The 21,156-nt window shown below is 37.4% G+C and overlaps 1 protein-coding gene across 1 annotated transcript in view; it reads right to left on the minus strand.

The window, feature by feature from the left end:
• Positions 1–21,156, minus strand: part of GADL1 (GAD like acidic amino acid decarboxylase 1) — a 239,210-nt gene that overhangs the window by 41,391 nt on the left and 176,663 nt on the right. Inside the window, exons 7-12 of the mRNA XM_085311799.1 lie at positions 18,697–18,776; positions 18,531–18,585; positions 15,014–15,130; positions 8,844–8,908; positions 8,506–8,587; positions 1,120–1,319 (exon numbers count right to left, since the gene is read on the minus strand). Of these exons, the coding sequence (XP_085167925.1) occupies positions 1,120–1,319; positions 8,506–8,587; positions 8,844–8,908; positions 15,014–15,130; positions 18,531–18,585; positions 18,697–18,776 (599 nt within the window). The remainder of the gene's footprint in view (positions 1–1,119; positions 1,320–8,505; positions 8,588–8,843; positions 8,909–15,013; positions 15,131–18,530; positions 18,586–18,696; positions 18,777–21,156) is intronic.

A 21,156-nucleotide genomic window follows, 5' to 3' on the forward strand; every position in this document is an offset into this window, starting at 1 on the left:
ATGTTTAAACCTTTTCTTTAATTGACTGTTAAAGTGAGATTATCTCCCCTTAGTTTTCACCAGAGTAAACATTCAGTTATTGCTTTTTTCAGGTTGGTATTTCATATCAAATATAAAATGGCAATAGGATATGGGTGACCATTTTTAAATATTAATGTCTTGAATTCCTGTACTGTGTAGCTACTCCAGGTATGGGTCAAGATTTATTATGGTATGTGTTGAATAAGTGCTGAATGAACAAGATGCTTTAAGAGAATTATTTTTCATGGTCCATTATATTATTTCAACATTATTTCTTCTACCAGAAGACAAAACAGCATATCAAAGTTTCTTCCCAGAATATCATTCATCCCATCACTATCACTTTGGAAACACTCTCTGGCAAGGATTTAGCAGAACCTACTAGTGAAACTCAGTGCTGCAAGACTAAAAATTTAGTAAAACTGAAAAAGGGAAGAGTGGGGAGAAAAAGTCCAGAATAGTGCTTCAGCCCATAACTGACCATACTGTAAGCATTAAGAATGTAAACAATCTTGAGGAAAAAAATAAAAGCAATGGTGCATCAAACAATCTCCTTATCCCTTAACGTACTTCTACTACACGCTAACATTAACAGAGTAGATAGAAGGCCATCAGGGTAGCCAGACTAGCCTCTTAGAAATTTCCCCAAAATACTGGCCTTCTGTGTTTCCTCAATCATAAGGGATGAAGTGGACAGAAGAATGGCAAATACAGAAGTAGCTCAGAATCTGACACAGAGCTGCTTCTACATTAATGCTATAACTCAGTTATGAATTGGAAAACGGAGTATTGGTCAGCACTATCCTATTTCTGCTTCAGATAACATAAATGTTAAACACAATAAAGACTGACAGCCTAACCCAGTCTTCATTTTGTACTAACATCTATACCTATACAGATAATAACTACTATTAAGGATTATAGCAGATCTGACAATATTGCTATTGCTTTTGCTAATTAGTTCCTTCTTTTATACTGCAGAAACAAAAGAAAAAAAATGTAACTATTTAGTCTGTCCCAAGATAAGAAATGTTACTGCTGTTGATGTCTCAAATAGTCAATTAAACAGAACAGACATTCAAAATTTCAAGGAGATACCTAGCTAAGGCCAGCGCCCTGTTTACTCTTTCCTCAAGGCCTGTGGTTCCCAGTGCCTTCCACATCAGCCAGAATTTGAATGCATCCGGGCGTCTGCTGCACTGAATGGACTTGTCACCTGTGTCATAGCTGACATCGTAGAACTTGTCCTGTTGGAAGAGGTATGCTGCCTTGGCAGAGTAACACTTCTTCAGGAGGTCCTATTAGAAACACAATAAACACTTAGATTGCTGATACGCATTTTCAAACCTTTTCAGTTTCACAAGTCAAAGTATTTTTCCCGTCTTTACTAATTATTTAATAAAACAGAACCAAGTGTGGAAAAAACTGTTCAAAGCTTATAGTGTTGCTTAAGAACCCTGGATGAAACTGGATCCAATGAACTCAGTAAGGTTTTAGCACTGACTACAATGAAACACAGATTTACTTCAAAATATCACTAAAGAGTTTTAGGTTGAAGAAGAATTCTGACTCAGATCTCAAGCCATGATAGCAAATATCACAGAAACCGTTGCCTGATGACATAAAATGGGTGGGAAAGAGGGAGAACTGCTTTCGTCTATGAGCTAGGAGAACAGGCTCTGAGGAGCTGCCACATGGTCACAAATGGTTCAGTCCACTCCTTTTTTCATCTCCCAAAGGTTTTCACATATATATACCCAAAGAGAGGCAGGCAGGGAAGATTCCACCCCCAAAATAAGTGTTTACTCTTACCAGAAAAGACCAGAAAAGTTACCAAAAAGCCTCTGAAGATTTAGCATAGATTATCTGACTGGTTTGGTGAAAACACCGCAAGATTATTAGTACAACCTCAATTGTTTCCTTTCCAAGTTCTGACAATTTTTAACATTTGAAAACGAATATTAGGAAGGGTACTGTAGTATACCCTGATCATGGTTTGTTACTTTTATTCAACTATTTGCGGGCTCCAACTCCCACATGGCTGGCTGGCAGAGACAAGCAGTATAAAACAAACAAGAACAAGTGAGTACAGCAGCACATTTCAGGGAAGAAAAAAACTAGAAAGCAGAAAGCACAGCCTTAAAGGTGCAGGGGAGGAAGAGAGGCACATGACTCACTGTTGGCTGAAGAATGAAATACTGAAGTATATTCTAATACTATACTATGAAGGAGAGAGAGAGGGGCTGGCAAAAAGTAAGTTACAAGAGCAGAGATGAGGATGACCCTACAAGGATCCTGAGAGACAGGAAGACTTCTGGATTTGTCAGTGATATTAGAAATGACTGAGGGAAAAAAAATGTATAAGATAATACTGGAATAGAAATTCAGATGGGCTACATGAACATAGCCAGAACAATTGAGCCAGAATATGGCTACAATATCAGATTCAGATTTGCAAATGTGTATTTAAGTGACAAGGAGCCTTCTGTGCCGAGTAGTCCAAGTAACAGAAGCAGACAGTATGGTAAGTCACTAAACAGTATCTCAAAGAGCACAATGCATTTCTTAAATTAACTTCATTCTTCAATTTGAACCATCTGAAAGACCATTTCATATTTTAATCAATTTCTCTGCATCCGCTGCAAATTTGATTTTGAAACGGCAGTCAGCGCCTAACACCACTGTTGAACACATCCATATACCCATAAGAGGAGCTATAGGTTTTAATCCACATTACAATATAATACTGGTAACTTTGGAACTGGCAATAAAATGAAGAGAAAATAAATCCGAAGAAGAAAAAAATGACACAAATAACTCTTAGCATACACAGAATATAATCTCCCTCATTCTTCAATCCCTCTAGCAATAACAAACAAACAAGTAGTACTGTTTGCCTATGTGTAGAGCACAAAAGGAGAAAAACAAAACCATGAAGGTTTCTCCACAACTTATGCAGGGGTTGACAGTCCAACTGTAATACCCCTGATCTGCAGAAAGGGCAGCAAACTCTGTCTGAACTCTCTAGCCACAGGGCCAGAACATTCAGCTTTGTATAAATACAAATTGTGTGACACCTTAGGAAAGAGGGGCAGTCGCTGATATCTCCCTGCAATCATCCAAATGATAATGTCCTGCTGCAGCAGCGCATTGTAGCAGTAGCTGAAAAAACATTGCTGGGTGCTTTTTCTGAAGGATATCTTTCTGAAAAGAACTGGAAAGTGTGGTGAGAAAGGCTACATGATGACACTAGAAACTGAAGGGAAAAAGTATTGTATCTCAGACACTTAAGTATCCAGCTTTTCCAGTTTCTTCACCTTTTTGTTCTCCTGGCTGCACACCAGCAACAGGAATCTGTTTGTTAAGCCACTGTGTCATATTCATTTCTATCTCCATACCTCAATCTTTCAGGTGAATATCATACCTACTAAACATGGTGTTTTGTAAAAAGGGCAGCAATATCAACAAATTGAAATTAATTGCTTTGTCTCTTTGATTAAATTTTGTACAATGCTTCTGTAGTCAGTATATAGCAAGACTGATCAATGTGGGATTATCTTCTATATTATCAGAATGTAATGTAATTGCACAATATCTCATTCTGCTCATATCTGTCTTATGGGAAATTTCTTTTCTTTTTTCTTTTTTCTTTTTTTTTTTTTCTCACAAGGAACCTAAACTCAGGTGGTAATACTTTAGAAAGACAGAAGTTCATTCAAGAGCACAGTGCAGCTGCAGAGCTTCATAGTCTAAAAACAAATACTCTCAAGTTAAAACCCAACAAATATTCAAAGTTCAGTATCTTTGACTGAATTCAAATTCCAGGGAAGATCTTTCATTAAAAAAAGTTTTCAAAAAAGGCAGATGCTGTCCTACCCTCCCAATGCATCCAAGGTGGACACAAAATGCTCACTAGATCCCCTTTTCCATCTGCTTAAATTGCTGATAATGCAACATATAAGAAAACCCTGCTGAATATATTGCCTACTGTCAATGGGCAGAGGCAAGCACAGTTACATCCTCCAGCACATCACTAGGGCTGGGAAGAGAAGAAACAAAACATCGTGATTTGTAAGATATAAAGGAAATATGCTACTACAGTGCAAGGAGCAAGTTGGAGAAGCAAGGGAAGGGAAAGGAAAAGTTGCAGTGTAGGGTGTTGAGGTGGAGGAGATAACAGCAGAGGGAAAAAAAAGCCAAGGTAAATTTTGTATTCAGTAAAGTAGTTGCTCTTTGACAGTCACCGTCTCAAAATAATAGATTCAAAAATGGTGAAGACATAAAAAGAAGTCTGTTTTCCTAATCAAATAAAGGAAAAGTAGTGGGGAGGAGAAGAAAAAAAAGAGAAAGAAAAGGAAAAAAGTATGCTTTCTAACCGAACCCCATGATCTCCATACAGTAACTAACCTGCTCCCTCCGTTCAGAATTCCAAATGTTTCATCAGAATATCTGACAAACTGGAGATTCCTTCTTCAATCTCTTTTATCACTTTCAATACTTTGTTTACAGCCTCATGGTAGTGCTCTGTGTAATACTGTGACTCAAAGTTTCAGAAAAATGAAACTATTTTCATACAGACTCTGGTCCACTATGAAGTTTCAAACAGCCTTTGGCTTTGATTAAGTCTATTGTTAGTTGCTGTCTTCTATAATTAATGGCAAATAAATGAAGAATTAGTGATACTGATACCAATATACAAGAGCTCCGACTTCTTACTGTACATAATTCAAAACAGATTTTTCTCATTGAATACACTTATCTGTAGCAAGCCTTTTGATGTCTTCCCATTTCCCTTGCTAGTTATAAGTAAATTTCAGTTTTATTAAAAAAAATAAAAAAAAGAAAGAACAGCCTTCTCCCACACTCTGAGACAAACATTTTCCCATTTGCTTCATCTGAAGCAATAAGGACAATCTTTTGAATGGCATACTTGAAAATTCTGAAAAGCCATGTGCTTACTACAAAAGGCCATCCCCGCAATTCACTTCAAGAGGTGTGAAGGAGTTCTCAGTTGTACTAACCCCAAATAGAAAGCAAGAAAAATACTTTATTTCCTGCAGCTGCTCTGGAACGAAATCAGTGAAGTAGACATCTTTGTGATACTAATAATGATGAGGAAGAAATTACTCTGTAGATCTGCCTGCCATGATCATCTCAATCAATAATGTTCTGTACTAAAGTGGGACTTCATTAACTACATTCTTTTAGTTTTTAACTAGTAAGTGAAAATTCTGTTCATTACCTACAATTGCTTACTAATTACCTACCCTAGTACTACAACTAAAGACCAAAAAAGTCATAGAACTTTGCTATTTGTGATAAACATTAGTTCTCTATTTATAGGGTGATGATGCTCATGTTTACATAGATTATAGCAAGCACAAATTGGAATAGCTTTTTGGTCTAAAAGGAATATGGACAACTCAAACCTGGTCATGGCATTTTAAGAACATATGAGAACACTAACTAACCTTTGAGAATACTGGCTCATCTGTGTTCTGAGGAAATTGAATTTATTACAGAAGGGCAGAAAGCTACTCAGTGTATGGCAGTGAGAGAGGGTTACCTGCACATTTCTTAAGCACTTTAAGCACTGAAGGACTATTGTCATTGATCTGAGTTTTTACAGAAAATTAACCAATCTCCTTTTCCTTTTGCTGTAAATGCTTCTCCATTCTAAAAAGGTCAAACACATATTTCCATCTCTATCATCTCTGGAAATCATTCCAATTTTGTATCACTAAGGCTGGAAGAGATTCTTTTATCAGCATTTCACTACAATTTATCCAATTTTTAAAAAATCTGATGGGAAAATACTTAAATACATCTCATCCCAGTAATTTAGCTGCAATGTCTTAAGATGTAACATTCCTAAGGCCCATAGTTTTACTGATGTTATATGGTAAAAAAACACAAACCAAACAAAAACCTGTCACTATGACTTTTGCTAATGGAAAGCAACTACCACTTCACTAGAAAAGTGGTGATTCCTTCTCAAGCTTACCTTTACATACATAAAGTAAAATGCAAAGTTTGGGCTTGTTAAGCTGTCTATACCTTAAAAGAATTAAGAAAAGAAATTGAAGGGAGTTATTTGTCCTCTTATCACCTAACCCAAATCTTCAGATAGCCCACAGTTTCCAAATCAACCTCAGAGCAAATGGGAAGACAAGCTAACAAAACTTTCATCAGATCCTTAAAGGGAGCTAGGGCTTGATTCCTAAGTGGGACTTAACACCAAGGCTTGACATTTTGCTGCTCTGCTTCCAAGTAGAATTCACAGCCTCAAGGACTACACCTGAGGTTCCTCTGACATTCACTAGCARAAGAATTTATGCCAAACCCTTTCAGACCCCATCTCAGCATCTAGCTACTACCTCAGCAGCGTAACCACAGTATGTTCACATTTATGCTTGCTGTATCTGTGACTATAGGTATTTATGTAACTTAGGGGGAGTAGAACAAGCTCCAAAGGGACAAGCTAGCACAGATACTCTTTCCTCCACTCTTAGGGCTGAGTGACTAGCATTCATTAATCAGAAGTGTGAGACTATGTCCAGCTCCCCTCTCCAAATCTTGCATGGAGGGGATCAAAGCAAAGCAAGGCCTTTCTGGCAAAGTGTCTTAAACACACATCTGATTTTTTTTTCTTAAAGAATAACATTCAAACACTTTCAAAAAGCTGGTAAGAAAGTACCCAATATTGCACTTGCTTGTGTTTGTATAAAGCCTACACTAGCACAAAATGTATGGACATCAACCTGCAAGGAATTAAACACTGAAGAGTAAAACACCCTCTCTTCCTCACCCAGAGAAGTCTTCTACTTTCTGAAGCACATCTCACTGTTCATCAGGATCTGACTTTAACAATCAGCAATACTTTTATGCTTTCATCCTTCAACTGCCTAGGATTCAGCTTTACATGTATTTCTGACACAACATTGTATCTCAGTGATTTAGAGGTGGAATAGGATTGCTCTGCTAGACATTACACTCCATGAAAGGAGAATATAGAAAGGCTGTCAGGGTCCCCAAAGTTGCAGCAGTGTTTATAAAGTGACTTTAAAAGCCAAGGAAGCTGAAGTATTTTTTTCTCCTCTCCATCTTTTTCCTCTTTCTTCAAGAGGAATAGCTCCAGTCTGATCATTACCTGGGGCTGTATCTATATACTGGACCTAATTAGTTAAAAATACAGCATTAATCCATCCCAAGCCTGCAACTGAGAGACTACGTTCACCTTAGTAACTTTTTTTCCTCTTTTTTTTTCATGCTGGAGTAAGGTAAAACAATGCAAGGGTAGTTAGTCTTGGAGTCTATAGCCTAGGAAATGAGGCACATTTCCCCTTGTTGTCCTGCCTTTTCTCATCCATGACTTGGAGTGATTAGCTCCAAAAGAAAGCTGATTAACATCTGTGCTATTCAGCCTTCATCAGTTTTCAGGGCCAGGAATTATAACCAGTTACATGAACACCTAACCACYAGCAGCTGAATAGAAACTATCAGCTGCTTTAACAGAGATTTTGAAAAATAAGTTGCAAACCAATGCCACAGAATAGTGGTGCAAACTTCAGGGGTTCCATATCCAAGCAACATTCAGAGTCATTCATGACCTATGAAGCGTAAGCTAAAATTCATCCCTGATGGTATACAATGGACTTACAAGCAGGGGTGAGTTTGATACTGTGCTTTAAATAATTAACCTCTTACTAGTTTCTTTATTAAGATAGAAGAGTTCCACAAAGGTATAAGCAGAGACTTCTTCCACATCACAGACTCATCTTACTATGCCACTTGAGAATTGGAGCTCTGCTGTTTGCTTTCTGTATCTTTTAATTAGTCATCGCTTTTGGAAAGCCCAAATAACCCTTGTGATGACGAAAAACTAGAAGAGTGCAGAGGAAAAAGGCTGAGCGTCTCTACAGTGAAAGCCAAAACTTAACAAATTAATATGCCACAGAGGGCTTGTCCCTACCCATACTCTGTAAGAGGGCACACATCCAGCCTCCTCCCATGTGTGCTGACTCACATCTCCCACTCTGGTGCACCCATGCAAGGAGACACAATGTATAGCTCTGATTAGATGGCATTCTTTAAAAAAAGACAAACTGCTGCAATCCCAATGGATGACAACTATTCTGGGGACCTTGATGAGCCCAGTGCTTAAGTGCTGCAGATCCAAGTGACAAAACATTTGATTCTGAATGCAAACCATGCACAGAAATTAAACTAATATGGGCACCAGCTGCAAAGTTTGACCACTGGTGAGTTTAGTAACTCAGATCAGTTTGGCTCTGCTCCCTTACTCATCCTTTATTAATTTCTTGGTGAAATTCAAAATACATATCATTCAGCCTTTGCACTACAATGTAGCAAAAGTGATTAGCAATTGTTTTCTAATCACCTCCACTACCACATTACAGTAATCAGCTCTACTATGCCACATACATACACACACATACACACCACATGCACACAGGGACTTACAGAGTTGTCTTTCACCAGAAGAGCACAGCACTGGATTCCTGCCATCAGCATTTTATGGGGATTCCAGGCAACAGAATCAGCCCTATGAAATTTACAAAAGGAGAAAGAAAAGGGGAAGGGGTATGTAATGAAGAGTACTAGTGGGTCAAAAATCTCCAAACACTGCAAGCAGATATATCAGATTTTTCGATTTGTTTTCCACATATCCCTAAGTTTAGAAATCTCTCCAATTAAAAATAATACATATTTGCAAAAATGCAGCTCCTATGGAGGACATTAGGATATGCTTCCTCCATTTCAGTCTCTGAGAAGCGTTGTCATCAACTTAGCTGACTTACCTATGGATGCCATGAAGCAGCTTGCAATGCTTCTTCGATATCAAAGCTGAGCCACCCCAAGACGCCTGTTGGAAAATTGCAGGGCCAAGACAATGTTATTTGTATGAAGTTCTTTGCATAGTTTCATAAGGCTTCATTTAATGACTTTTGAAGACTTTTTGTCCTATTTAAAGTTAGTTTACTACATGGTCAGTGGACCAAATTTGCCTACAATATCGTTAGTACAATCCTACTGAAATAAAGGCGGCTGCCTGGAGCTATGCCTAACAGAGGAGCTGGTGTTGTGTGCCATTAAGCAAGCCACAAACTCTGTTGTCCTCCCTATGAAAGCAAGGGTATGAATTGAAGGCATTCTGCATAATCCCACCCCTGATACTGAATCTGAGGAGCTTCCATTCCCCCACCCTAAACCTAAGCAGTGAGAGCAGAAAATCCGCTTTGCAAATCTTCCTCATGCTAGCAGCTTCCTTTGTGAGAAATCCACACGGGAAATTGAGAAGAGAATGATAACATCTGCCAATTTCAAAGTCCGGGCTCAAAAATATCATGGAGTTTTGATATGAAAATTGAAGTCAGTATATGAAGTCAGGCAATAGCAGCTTTTCTGCTACCAGAGATCCAACTGAAGCTAAAATGGAGTGAGACTCACCATATTTACCTTGGGTTGCCTGAGAAGTATGTATGTTGTCTAACAGTCATTTAGCCTTCTCTGTAGTCAGTTGCTCTCCACAGAAACATCTTTAAGAGTCATCTTATCTATTCTAGATACCTGTATCTACATACCTAGATACCCCATGGGCAACCAAAGAAGCCCAGACAACAAGACTATATTACAAGTTTAACCTTTTGGACAACTCAAGTTACTAAGCTGATTCTTATCCATGAATTGAACGAGGACTAGATTTTACCCACCAGCTGCAGTAAATCTCCAGTTCTCAAAAGCAACGTTTTGTCCACAGGAGAAAAACAACAAAAACAGCAGACATGTCATAGAATAGATCAGTAAGTTATTATAAAGCATATAAAAATATTTCTAATGTCCATGCCAGCAGAATCTACTTAAGCGAATTCCCTGCGAAATAAGCAAAGCTCCTCACAGAAGCACAGCAGGTATTAGTCCACATAACATCAGGACTCAGCTTATTTTTTAAAGAGTGCATTTATTTTGGTGCAACGAAGAAGAAATCATTGATGTAAAAAATTCCTGATCTCAGAATGGAGAACACATTTGTTTGGTTTTTGATTTTTACTTTTTTTCTTTTCAGAGAAACAGCTGAAAGATCTCATCTATAAATTTAGCACCAGTATTTGCTTCATACACTAGAAATAAGATCTGCCATCTCTGGGACACTGGAATGGTGTAGGCTCACAAGGGAAATAAAAGGTCAATAACTTAACATACGTAATTCTCATTAATGCGGTACACAAGTATCCCATCATATTTTTTTTTTTCATGCTCACAACACTCTTGGCAAGGAAAGAGGAGCTGCTCATTCTACAGATGGGATCTGAGGTAGAAAAATTTGTCCAAAACTGCACAGTTAGACTGTGGTGGGACCGTGACTTGAAACTGGGTTTCCCCAGTTATCTAATTAGCCTTGTTATGGGAGAACAATCAAATTGGCCTTCCTATTTATAGCCAGATTTTGTGCTTCTTCTTCTACGATTCAGTAAAGTTGCTGCTTTTCACAGTTTATAAGCAACCCACTGCAATACGCTTTTTTAAAAAAAAGTTTGCATGTAAAAGTATAATGTCAGGATTAGAAAAGGCTGACATTTTCACACTGCCACACAACAACAGAACTAGAAAGACCCTCAAGAGGTCATCTCATCTGTGTGCTCCTCCCAAAGGCAATATCAACCATACCTATCTCATTTCCAACAAGCATTTGTCTATTGTTGAGATTCACAAGCAGCAAATGCACTCAACTTGGGACTAGCAAAGTAAAAGATAAGGTGCAAAGACATATCAGCAATCACTGCCCTCACAGCACTATTGGCACCATCTTCCTTAAAAAAACACTTTTGGAGATGTTGAAGAATGATAGTACTGCATGTCCAGGCACCTCCACAACCTTTCTGTCCTTCCTTGATCCACAGGACTATCAGATGAATATGTTCTGTGCTCCTTTCCCCTGTCCACAGACCAAGTTCTTAAGGACCCATGGCTGAAGATGACAAAAACAAAAAGGCACCTAAAAAGACTGGCATTCGCTGGCTTAGCATCTGCAAAGATCTCTGATGATGGAGGCTAAACAATTTGGCCATTTCACTTGTATTTAAGAATACTAACCCTATGGATTCAATATGTCAGTCCTAAATATTTTTATTTCTTGAAATAGCTGTGGTGGTCACAGGAAAATGATTATTCCCCATCTCTTTGCAGTAGTGTTTTAAATATCTCTGGACTATTGTATATTCTCTCTCTGTCTTTTCTAGTCTAAATAACTTCAGTACTTTCAGTCTTTCCTCATTAGTCACAATTTCTAGACAAGGTTCTATTCATTCTCACTGCTCTGCTCTAATTTTTCTCTTGGAGGTCCTTAATCTTCTTGAAATACGGGTTTTTATTTGGACACAGTCATGATAAAACAGATGGAGCTGAAAGTAGAAGGGAAGAATTAATTCTTTTACCTTCTTTATTCAGTCCTGTAAGATGTTTACCCCTCTTTGCAAATGCTGCTGACATGTGATACAACTCCCCAATCTTTTTCTGCAGATCTGCTATCTAGCCAATATTCCCCAGCCTGTTTGTGCAGCTGATTATTACAGCTTAAACCTAGAGCACTATCCTTATTGAACTGCAGCTTATTTTTTCCCCATCTTTTTTGCAAATTGTCAAGATCACTTTGATTTCTAATCCTGCCCTCCCACTGTCTCTTGTAGTTTCATGTCATCTTCAAATTTAATAAGCATACTCTTTCATCCAAGTTATTGGAGAAAATATTGGCTAGAACCCAACCTAGGATGGACCTCTGTGGAATCCTGCTCAACACATGCTCCTCTTTCAGCAACGAACTTCTGATAACCACTCTGAATATGATTTTCCAGACAGATTTTCACTATCACATTTGTAGTTTGGCAGTGCTTCCTTGGCTTTCTGATAAGAATTTTCCATGAGATATTACTAAGACATAGTAAAATTAACTGCTTCTCCCCCATGCATGAGCCTAGAGAAAGAAGGTAGATTGATCAACCTCAATTGATGCATTTTGTTCATGAAAAATCTACCTGGGAGCTACGCAAGGTAGGTCAAAACACATGAAGATTTTTATTAATCAGCTGTGCCCTACTGCAATGTAACTGGTAACTAGGTGTGAGAAAACGATTGCATTTCATATGTAACAAATTGCTTACTGCTGAATGATGAGAGTGACAAGATTTTGCAATGTGATTAAGTAGCTACCTAAACTCAGGCTAATAGGTCAAATCAGATTTTCTGTTCTTGCCTAGCCGTGTGAAAAACTGTCATAAAGTGAGGCCCAGCAGGGAGGAAATACCCATACAGAGTATTTAAAGCTACACAAACACAATGCATGATATACGTAATTGCTGGAGCTTGAGTGCGTATTGATGAAACAGAACAAGAAAGGCATTGCAGATATATGACAGAATACAATAACCAACAAGAACATGTGATAGTACTGTAATGTTCACAAAATGAGCCTGGTTATGTTCCTGGCATATGGTCCTGACTGATGAATGGCTTGACTGCTAGGACAGTTTGGGTTTATGCCCTTGGTACTATCTTCTTAAAATTATTTTTCTTAGCTTCTTTCCCACCTCCCCAGGTTGATCTCCACATGAGAACTTATCTGCTATTTCTCTGAGTTTATCTATCTGAAGCCCAGTGATTTTATGTTGATGTTCTCCTTTTTGCCTTTGTTTCAGCTTTAATGAGGAGCTTCCCTAAAGCAAACATAACAGTTTTTGGTAATGCAAAATATTCTGAGATTAGCTACATCAGTGTAAAACTGGAAAAAAAAATCACTGACATTCATATAAGACATCCTTATAAATAGCTCTTGAGACCCTTCGCAGCAGATGATTGCCATCTCATCAATGATACAAGAAAGTCATAAATTAGACAGAWTTTTTCCTGTTTGTAAATTTTTTTAAAAAAATTTACTGCATCTTTTTTCCTTTATGTTGCACCAGACCAAAAAAGCAGTACTCACTTGCTATAAATCAGATTGCAGAGTGTGTAAATCATTCAACACGAAGTCACTAAGTCACATTGCAAAATCCTGTCACTCTCATCATTCAGCAGTAAGCAGTAAGAATTCCTGCCTTCCCTTCAAAGGATCCAGCAGATCCGCAAAGCTTTCAAATATTATTTCTCATCTATGAGGCTAGAAGGAGAGAGGGTGCTTAAAAACAAACAAACAAAAAATCTCAGCAACTGTTCGTTGTTTCTTGTACATGATTTCTGAATGGCAGATGGTTGGAATCACTGTACCTTTCACATATCATTCTACCATATTATCAATTAGTCTGCTTATTTCACCATAGAAGGTTTGTATATACCTGCATGCTTCACGTCGTACAAAAATGGCACTGAAAGCTTTCAGTCTCTTTCCAATAACCTATTCCTATATGAGTACTTGTGAGAAGCTTTAAACAAAAATAAACAAAAAAGAAACAACCATCCACTCAACTGCGGATGTATGAAGAGTGAAAAGAACAAAGTAAAAACACTAATAAACTCCCAAAAACCAAAAAAGGTTAAGAAATCATTGAGAGACTCATAACACGATCACTTTTTAATAGAAAAGTTGGTCTTGTAGACCACAGACTATCCAGTGTAGGATACATTTGCCCTACTGGGAATCAATTAACATCTGACAGCTACAGTCACTGTTCAAACAGAAAATTATCTTTAAGAGTCAGTGACATTTTTATCTTAGCTTAACATGAGGCTGAAGTTGGACAAGCTAACTCTTTAGCAGAACACTAGAAATTGCCTACAAAGTATATTTCAGAATATGGCCCAGGCTCAGTCCCTCTATTTTTAGTTATGCGGGTACAGAAGTAGGTTAGGAAACTACTCCTTGTCCTGCTACAGCCATTGGCAATACGCTCCAGCTGTGGCTATTCAACTCACCTAAGATCTAACACAGATTCTCAACACACTCATCTTTCTGCTAACTAGAAGCAGACATGCTAGAGACCAGCATCTGATACGAATGCAGTACTCTCACTGAAAAGTCTAACCTACATACATCCATCAAGAGGCTTTACAGACACTAAATACTAGGCTGAATTCTGCAGCTTTTTCTCCAAGTTGATAAGAAAGTTTTTGGTTTGCACACAGAGATTTTATTTATTAATGTCCATGAGACTTTTCTATTTGAAATGCACATTGTCTATGTCATTTTCTTTAAATAATCAACATTAAACAAACACTTTAAAAATTTAAAAGAGATCTAAAAATCTCTATTAACACTGCTCCAGATTCTCTTATTGCTCTATCCATATAAATCCAGCTTCAAGTCCACGGGCTTTAGTCAAGACATTCTGGATTTGTGCTACTTTATTTACAAAAAGAATCCAGCCTACCAGACCTAATTTTAGAAAAAAACATTTTCAGCTAACTCTTCCAGTTAATTACAAGGGCTCAAAGATTATACTAAAGAGGTTCCTGAATGGAGCTGCATATCCAAAATTAAAACTATCAAGAAACAAGAGAAGAAAGTTTGGAGCAACTTAGGAAAAATTAAGAGGAATACAGGAGAGTCAAATCCATAAATATGAAATAGAGTAATTTATGGATGGCTGAGTCAGAGATATACCTTTATTTTAACCCATATGAACCATACACTACAATTCTAATGTGTCCATTTTCCAGAAAGACGTGGAAAGAATCTGAAGTTTTATTTGTATGTAACCATCCTTGATGTGGTTTTTGGCAGGAAGCAAGAAGAAATAAATGATTTTAAATGCATTTTGAAATACAACCGGACAGTAACAAAATAACATTGACTACATGTCACAGCCAAATTATTTGCTAGTTTTCAGCACATGGAACAAAGAGAAATCAGAATGCATCTCTGTTCTCCATGCAAAAAATTACTAAAGCCCAAGTTACTACTATATGGAAACATCAGTCAAAGAAAAATAGTAGTTACACAAAAGTAATGCTAAATAAACTACATAGTATACAAACTCACATCAACATGAAGCCAGAGGCCATGCTTTTCACAGATACTGGCTATTTTATCCAGAGGATCAAATGCTCCCAGCACTGTTGTGCCTGCTGTAGCACAGACAAGAAATGGTGCTGACCCCTGCAAAAGGATTCAAAACAAAAGAACTGTCATTTGCAAACTCATTTCCTATATTTGGAAAACTAAAGTGTAACAAGGTCTAGAAAAGTAGGACATAGATATGACAATCTACATTTTAGTTTTGCAGCAGCAAGAGTCTCATGCAGGAGGTACTGTGTTTAAAAGTGCTGTCTCTTACAGAAAAAGCATTTCCAGCTAACACTATCACAGGGAAGACTTCACCAGCTTCAGACTATTTGACAGATGCTAGTTTTGTCAAGATGAAAGTGTGTTGGCTATTTGACATTTATTTTTATACACTGATTTTCATTGCTCAATCTTTTTACATCCTACTACCATACTTGCTGCCATTCTGCCTAATACAAACAAAGCTCTTAGTTCAGCCAGCAGGCTGCCCATGCAAGGGAAATGACTCATCCCTCTTGGGACACCACCTGCTTTACCTCTGCAATGCCTGTATTTGCCTGCTTAGTGAAGAGGGACCTTTAGTGAGAGAGGGGAGACGAGGGGTGGGGACAGAGAGACATGATTTGCCTTAGGCAGCACCAGTAAATACTACAACTGGGACAGTTGTTACTAGATAACCCCAATGCCTGGTCTACAGCAAACTGCTATTCTTTTACTCCTCCTCCTTTCTTAAAAAAGAAAAAAAAAAGGAGGGGGCTGTAGGTGGTAACTTAGCATTAGCAGGGAGACCGCTGGAAATCTCAGGGAACTTTAAGATTAAATTGGCAAGATAAGGAAGCTTTTGTAGCCTCAGACAACCATCGCAAGGCACCCATTCCGGTTTCAGTGACTTTGTTCTTTGCTTTTCCATTTCACTAATACCAGCAGTGCAATTACAATAGCAGACAGGCTGAAATGTGCTTGCTGGCACCTACCATTGTGAATATTCGCGCCTGAGACTATTTAAGAGCAGATATTGGAAAAGAATCAGCAGGGTTTGTAGTACCTTCATGAAACTGAGAGCCCCAGAAACTACTGTGTAGTTTCATTTGCTGGTGAACACATGCTGAAATAATTTCTCTGCCTGCTTCAGCATGGCAGCCTAAGCATGGCAATATAGTTACTGAACAGGTATTAAAGTTATTAAATTGTATAATCTGAGGTCCCTGGAGTTTATTAAACCTCTCACATGATGCAAGTCTATGCTGATGTAATGCAGTGARTTTTAACTGAAATTGGGCATCAGCTGAAGATTCAACTCTACATGCAGGTCATTCCAGAAAGGCAGCTTCACTTCAGCAGAAATCTGATCTCATTCTTAAAAATAAAGCAGCATTGCCACATCTACTGCAGAGATCCATAGGCTTAATTCACATTTACACTCTGACAGTTTTATTCCTCTTTAACAGTGTGGGGACTGTAAGAAGAGTGCATAAATAAGATTTAGTTGAATTTTAAGATTTCTTTACAAATCATTAAAGCAGTGAAAAGTAGCCTTGAAATAAATTTAAATGAGTCCCATAGATCCACAATAATTACCAGCCTGTAATTCCCTTCTTGGTCATTCATTCTTAGTACAACCTAGAACAAAAGTCAATCAAACACTTGCAAAACAGCCTGAAGCCCAAGTGCTAAGTGCTCTTGCAAGTGAGGCAAAGTTATCTGCTGCATTTAACAGCTTCCATAAACTTTCTCACCAATTTCCTCCCACAGCTATATCAAAGACAAAGCTCCCGCAGCAGGTAACATGACTAAATAAGGGGAGAAGTCCACAATTTTTAACAATTGAAAAAGGTTACTAACATCACCATTACATCTTCCCCCAAAGAAGAGAATCATATTTTTATTCTGCTTGCCATTATAGTTAATAAATCTTCTTGACTAAATCCTCTAAAGAGAAGCCTTAGATTCTTCATATTCATAGTCCATGATAATTTTGTGCTTCTATTACTAGAGAATACATCCTCTGTTGTCTAAGAGTCATGAGAATATTTGCTGAAATTCACAGAAGTGTCTTCCATAAAGTTAGCAGTTTACCAAGGAGAGAACCACTTACTGAAGGTTTGATGAAATGAAAGCTTTCAATATATCTGTGACTTCTGTTTAAAGGCAAGTGAAATAGTAAGTGTTTCTCAAGTTTAACAACTCTGTAAGTAGAGCATTTTAACACAGAACATTCGTTTTTAAGTTGCAGAGCACTGCACTAAGGCTTTTTTTTTTTAAGATCACAAAAGCCAGATTTTTTTTAATACCCTTTAAATTTATCAGACCAAGAGATCAAAATTCTGTTTTTGTGAGAGCAAAGAGCTTGTTTCCCATGTTAGCCTACTTTTTCTCACACCAATGTATTTCAGTCCCTTTTCTCCCTAGCTTACTCAAAATGAGTGAAGCACACATTGTCTTGTGCTAATAATGCAAGGTACAAAAAGGGGCAAGCAAAAGAGTTTGCCAGATAATTAGGCCCATCATATATTAGTTCTTACTATTCTATCTAGTATGAAACTCAAGGGTAGATGGTTGCTAGGCAGAAAAAAAAATACCTAAAATAAGCTTTGGCAAAAGCTATTTGAGCCATGCTGTGCAAGACAGGATGCCTTTTTATCAGCAACAACKGCAGGGTATTGAAGGCATTGTCGACACCATGGACATTGCTCTAGCTACTTGGTATTGCTAGATCAGAGTCTAAGGACTGTATTCTGGCCCCTACTGCTCTGATGCACAGACTGGAACGGTAAGAGATAAGGTGATCAAGTCAAAAAAAGGTCTTCTGTGCCTCAGTCACATTCAGTCTCCCAACCTCTCTAGCATAAATTATGTTGGCTGTAATAAMGGCTATCCAACAGACTGTGGGACCATTGCTCGAATACACACATCAGTACATTTCCAAATACTGCCCTTCTAGTCAACAAAGTCCCTGTGGGAAGAAAGGCACAGAATACAATCTCTGCACTCTGATACAGCATTAGATAGGACCAAATTTATTAGCATTTAYAGTAGGTACAATAGTTCTAGAGACTAAGCCACATCTTACAGCTCATACTCACTGCAGAGAATAGAACAATGATTGCTGCAATAACTAAAAAAAACTACAATTTTCATTTACTTTTAAAGGGAAAGCAGATAGTGTATCCATTTGAGATATGATAAGGGCAAAAGAAATGCTAGATATATAAGAAGTATGCTAAATACTTCAGAGCAGTGCTGTACCTGGGACTTTTTTTTAGTAGCAAACACTTTGTAGAATYTTACTCCCCTGAAGAGTAACATCTGAGTGTCTTGGATTGTTTCACAACTTTGTAGCAAATACATTGCACCTTCTAATAAAAACACCGGTATATTAACTGCCCTATTTTTAAGCTTTCACTCATTCTTAGCTTTCCTTSCTTTCATACACACACACACAAGCACAGAGCCTGCACGCACTCTTCTCCTTCATGCTCTCTCCCCCTCTCACCTCTTTCCTGGCCCGTTGAACTTGTTTCTCCAGTTCCTCAGGTATCATCTTACCTCTAAGGGACACAGATTTAAAACTTTTCAGTTACATTCAAATAGGTTCTTCATGTACAGCACTATTGCATTTTAAAGTGCTCAGACCTCAGCCATGGCTTTTCCTTCCTTACCTTTCATCTGTTTTGATGAAGTAAATATTTTCGGTACCAATACCCAGGAAAGAAGCTGCCTTCTTCATGGAGTAATGACACTGTAAATAGAAAAGAGATGAAAAAGAAAGCAAGTGCATAATTATAAAGAAAGAAAATCCTTAACATAGGATACAGTGTCATATAGTGACATTTAATCTGATCCAGCAACTCTGTTCACACAGATCAAGTCCCGAGACTCAAGCCCCARACATTAGAGGCAGTACAATGGGGACCTCCAAAGCTCTCAGACTACTACTTCTGCAAAATCTTAGATCTGTTTAGACACCAAGGTTGCTCACATGAGTTTGGACCTTAGAAGTCACTGTGAAAGCAAGCAGACTTTAGACAAGACTTTGTAGCACATCTTTGAAATGCTTTAAGTGAATATCGATTTTGCAAAAAGTTCCAGTTTAGACCAGCCTGCATTTTCCAGAAAATAGCTATTATTTCAGCAAAAAAAAAATTTAGCTAGCTCTGATCACAAAAACATCATTGAATGACTACATACATCACACAACCACTTCTYGCTTTGCACTGAATAAAGGACATCAGTGGAAAAAGCCTGTAGAACAGGRGTAAAAGCATACAGGCCCCACTGTTTGCCCAAAGAGATGTTCAAAGTGTGTGTTTACTCAACTGGACTAGTAAAATAGCTCTTGTTAGAAAGCCATTCAAGCTCACATGTCCACTCTGTACTTTGTGCCACCTTTTTTCTATTAAAGAAATGGAATACAAGGCCTTGAATGTGTGTTCAATATTCATCTTTGCAAGTTAGGATCTGCCCCTTAGTTCATGGATGTTCTTATTCCAGAATAAGAATATCCTGTCTTATTCCAGAATAAGAGTATCCTGATTTCACACATCTTAATCTACCTTTAAGATAAGCCTGGGAAGTCAAGATATGATAACCATCTTAATCCGGATTCATCTTTACATACTAAAGCCACTATGAACAACCAAAAAAATTCAAATGCAATGGAGTCAGCTTTGAGAGTATTCAGCATTTCACAGGACTGCCYAGTTTTCCTCAGAACCAAGCTCTTCCAAGTCTGAGTTATCACTGCTCTTTCCAAAAAGAAATAAACAAAACTGKTTTTTTTACATTACAGAACAGTTAAAATAACTCATATTCCAGCAACCACAAAGACATCTAGAATTGYTTCTTTTCATATAAGAGGTGAAGCCAGGTGGTTAATTAATTCCATTTTCTTCCAGAGAGTTCATACAAATGCAGTTACTGAGGAACATAATTATGAAAAATGTACAACATTTTAATGTGTGGGTATGAATATATTACAGCTATTCAAGCCTGTCACACTTATTTTGATGAGATGGATCATCTCAAAGGGCTTTTTCTTTTTGATAAAAAGGTTTTCCCCACCATCATCCACTTTTTAAATAAATGCATACAAAGATACTACCCGATAGTATCAGGTAGTCTTAAGAATGCTTAATATTCTAGCATGACATATTCACATAGCCTTTAAGACTCATTCATATAGATTGTTACAAGAAAAATAATATTTATAGATTAATAATTAATTTTACATTACTTAAAAATTATATCAGTAAGTGGTAATATTGTTTGTAGAATGGCTGTGTTGTTCAATAGAAGTTTGAAAATGATTTCCACTGATTTATGAACAATTTAAAATGCAAGCAGCCTCTAGCACTGATTTCTATCCATTAAGTTCAGATGAAAAATATTATATTGAATTACTAGGAATAATAAGATTGCTCCAAATTCAGAAAGCAGTAGACTTGCAAAAATCAGCATACTAGTGGGCAAGTCATCAATAAATCATATATTTTAATTATGAAACATGGTACAGAATAATGGCAGAAAGACAAATGAGGCTTGAGCATTTAAGAGATGATACCAAAAAGCAGAGGAGGGAGAGGAATAAATGGAATACCAAAACAAAACAGGTTTTAAGATGCATCATTTCTTGAAAAAGACCTTGAAAAAATTTTCAGGTCTTCAGTAGGGCAGAAGAGGGACAAGAGTTACACTACAACATTGACTTGGAGCATGCCTATTCTGATGAAAAAGATATTCTCTCAATTTTACTGAAAACATAAAAGAATTTCCTCTTTTTTGCTATCATTACTGGAAGCCCTGTTATGCTAAATTACAGGACACCATTTTAAGCAAAAATATACCTGAAAACATACAGCAGCTCCAGTCAGTTACAATTAATTCACTTATTCATAGTCCCCTTTCCAAAAAAAGGAGAAAGAAATATCCTGAGGGAAAAAAATATTAACTCAATTATATAAATAATTTTAAATATTGATTTTTAACATTAAGAGGTCAAGTCACTCTTGCCATGTCTTTTAGGGGCTTGCTTATTTGGACATATTATTAAATCTGTAGCCATGTGCAGTGAAAAATGAATGCCTTTAAGTACAAGATCAAATTGAAACAGCGTATTTAAG

Source organism: Rhea americana, unplaced genomic scaffold (genome assembly GCF_003343005.1).
Source record: "Rhea americana isolate MKP2758 unplaced genomic scaffold, rheAme1 scaffold_35, whole genome shotgun sequence".
Taxonomy (NCBI): domain Eukaryota; kingdom Metazoa; phylum Chordata; class Aves; order Rheiformes; family Rheidae; genus Rhea; species Rhea americana.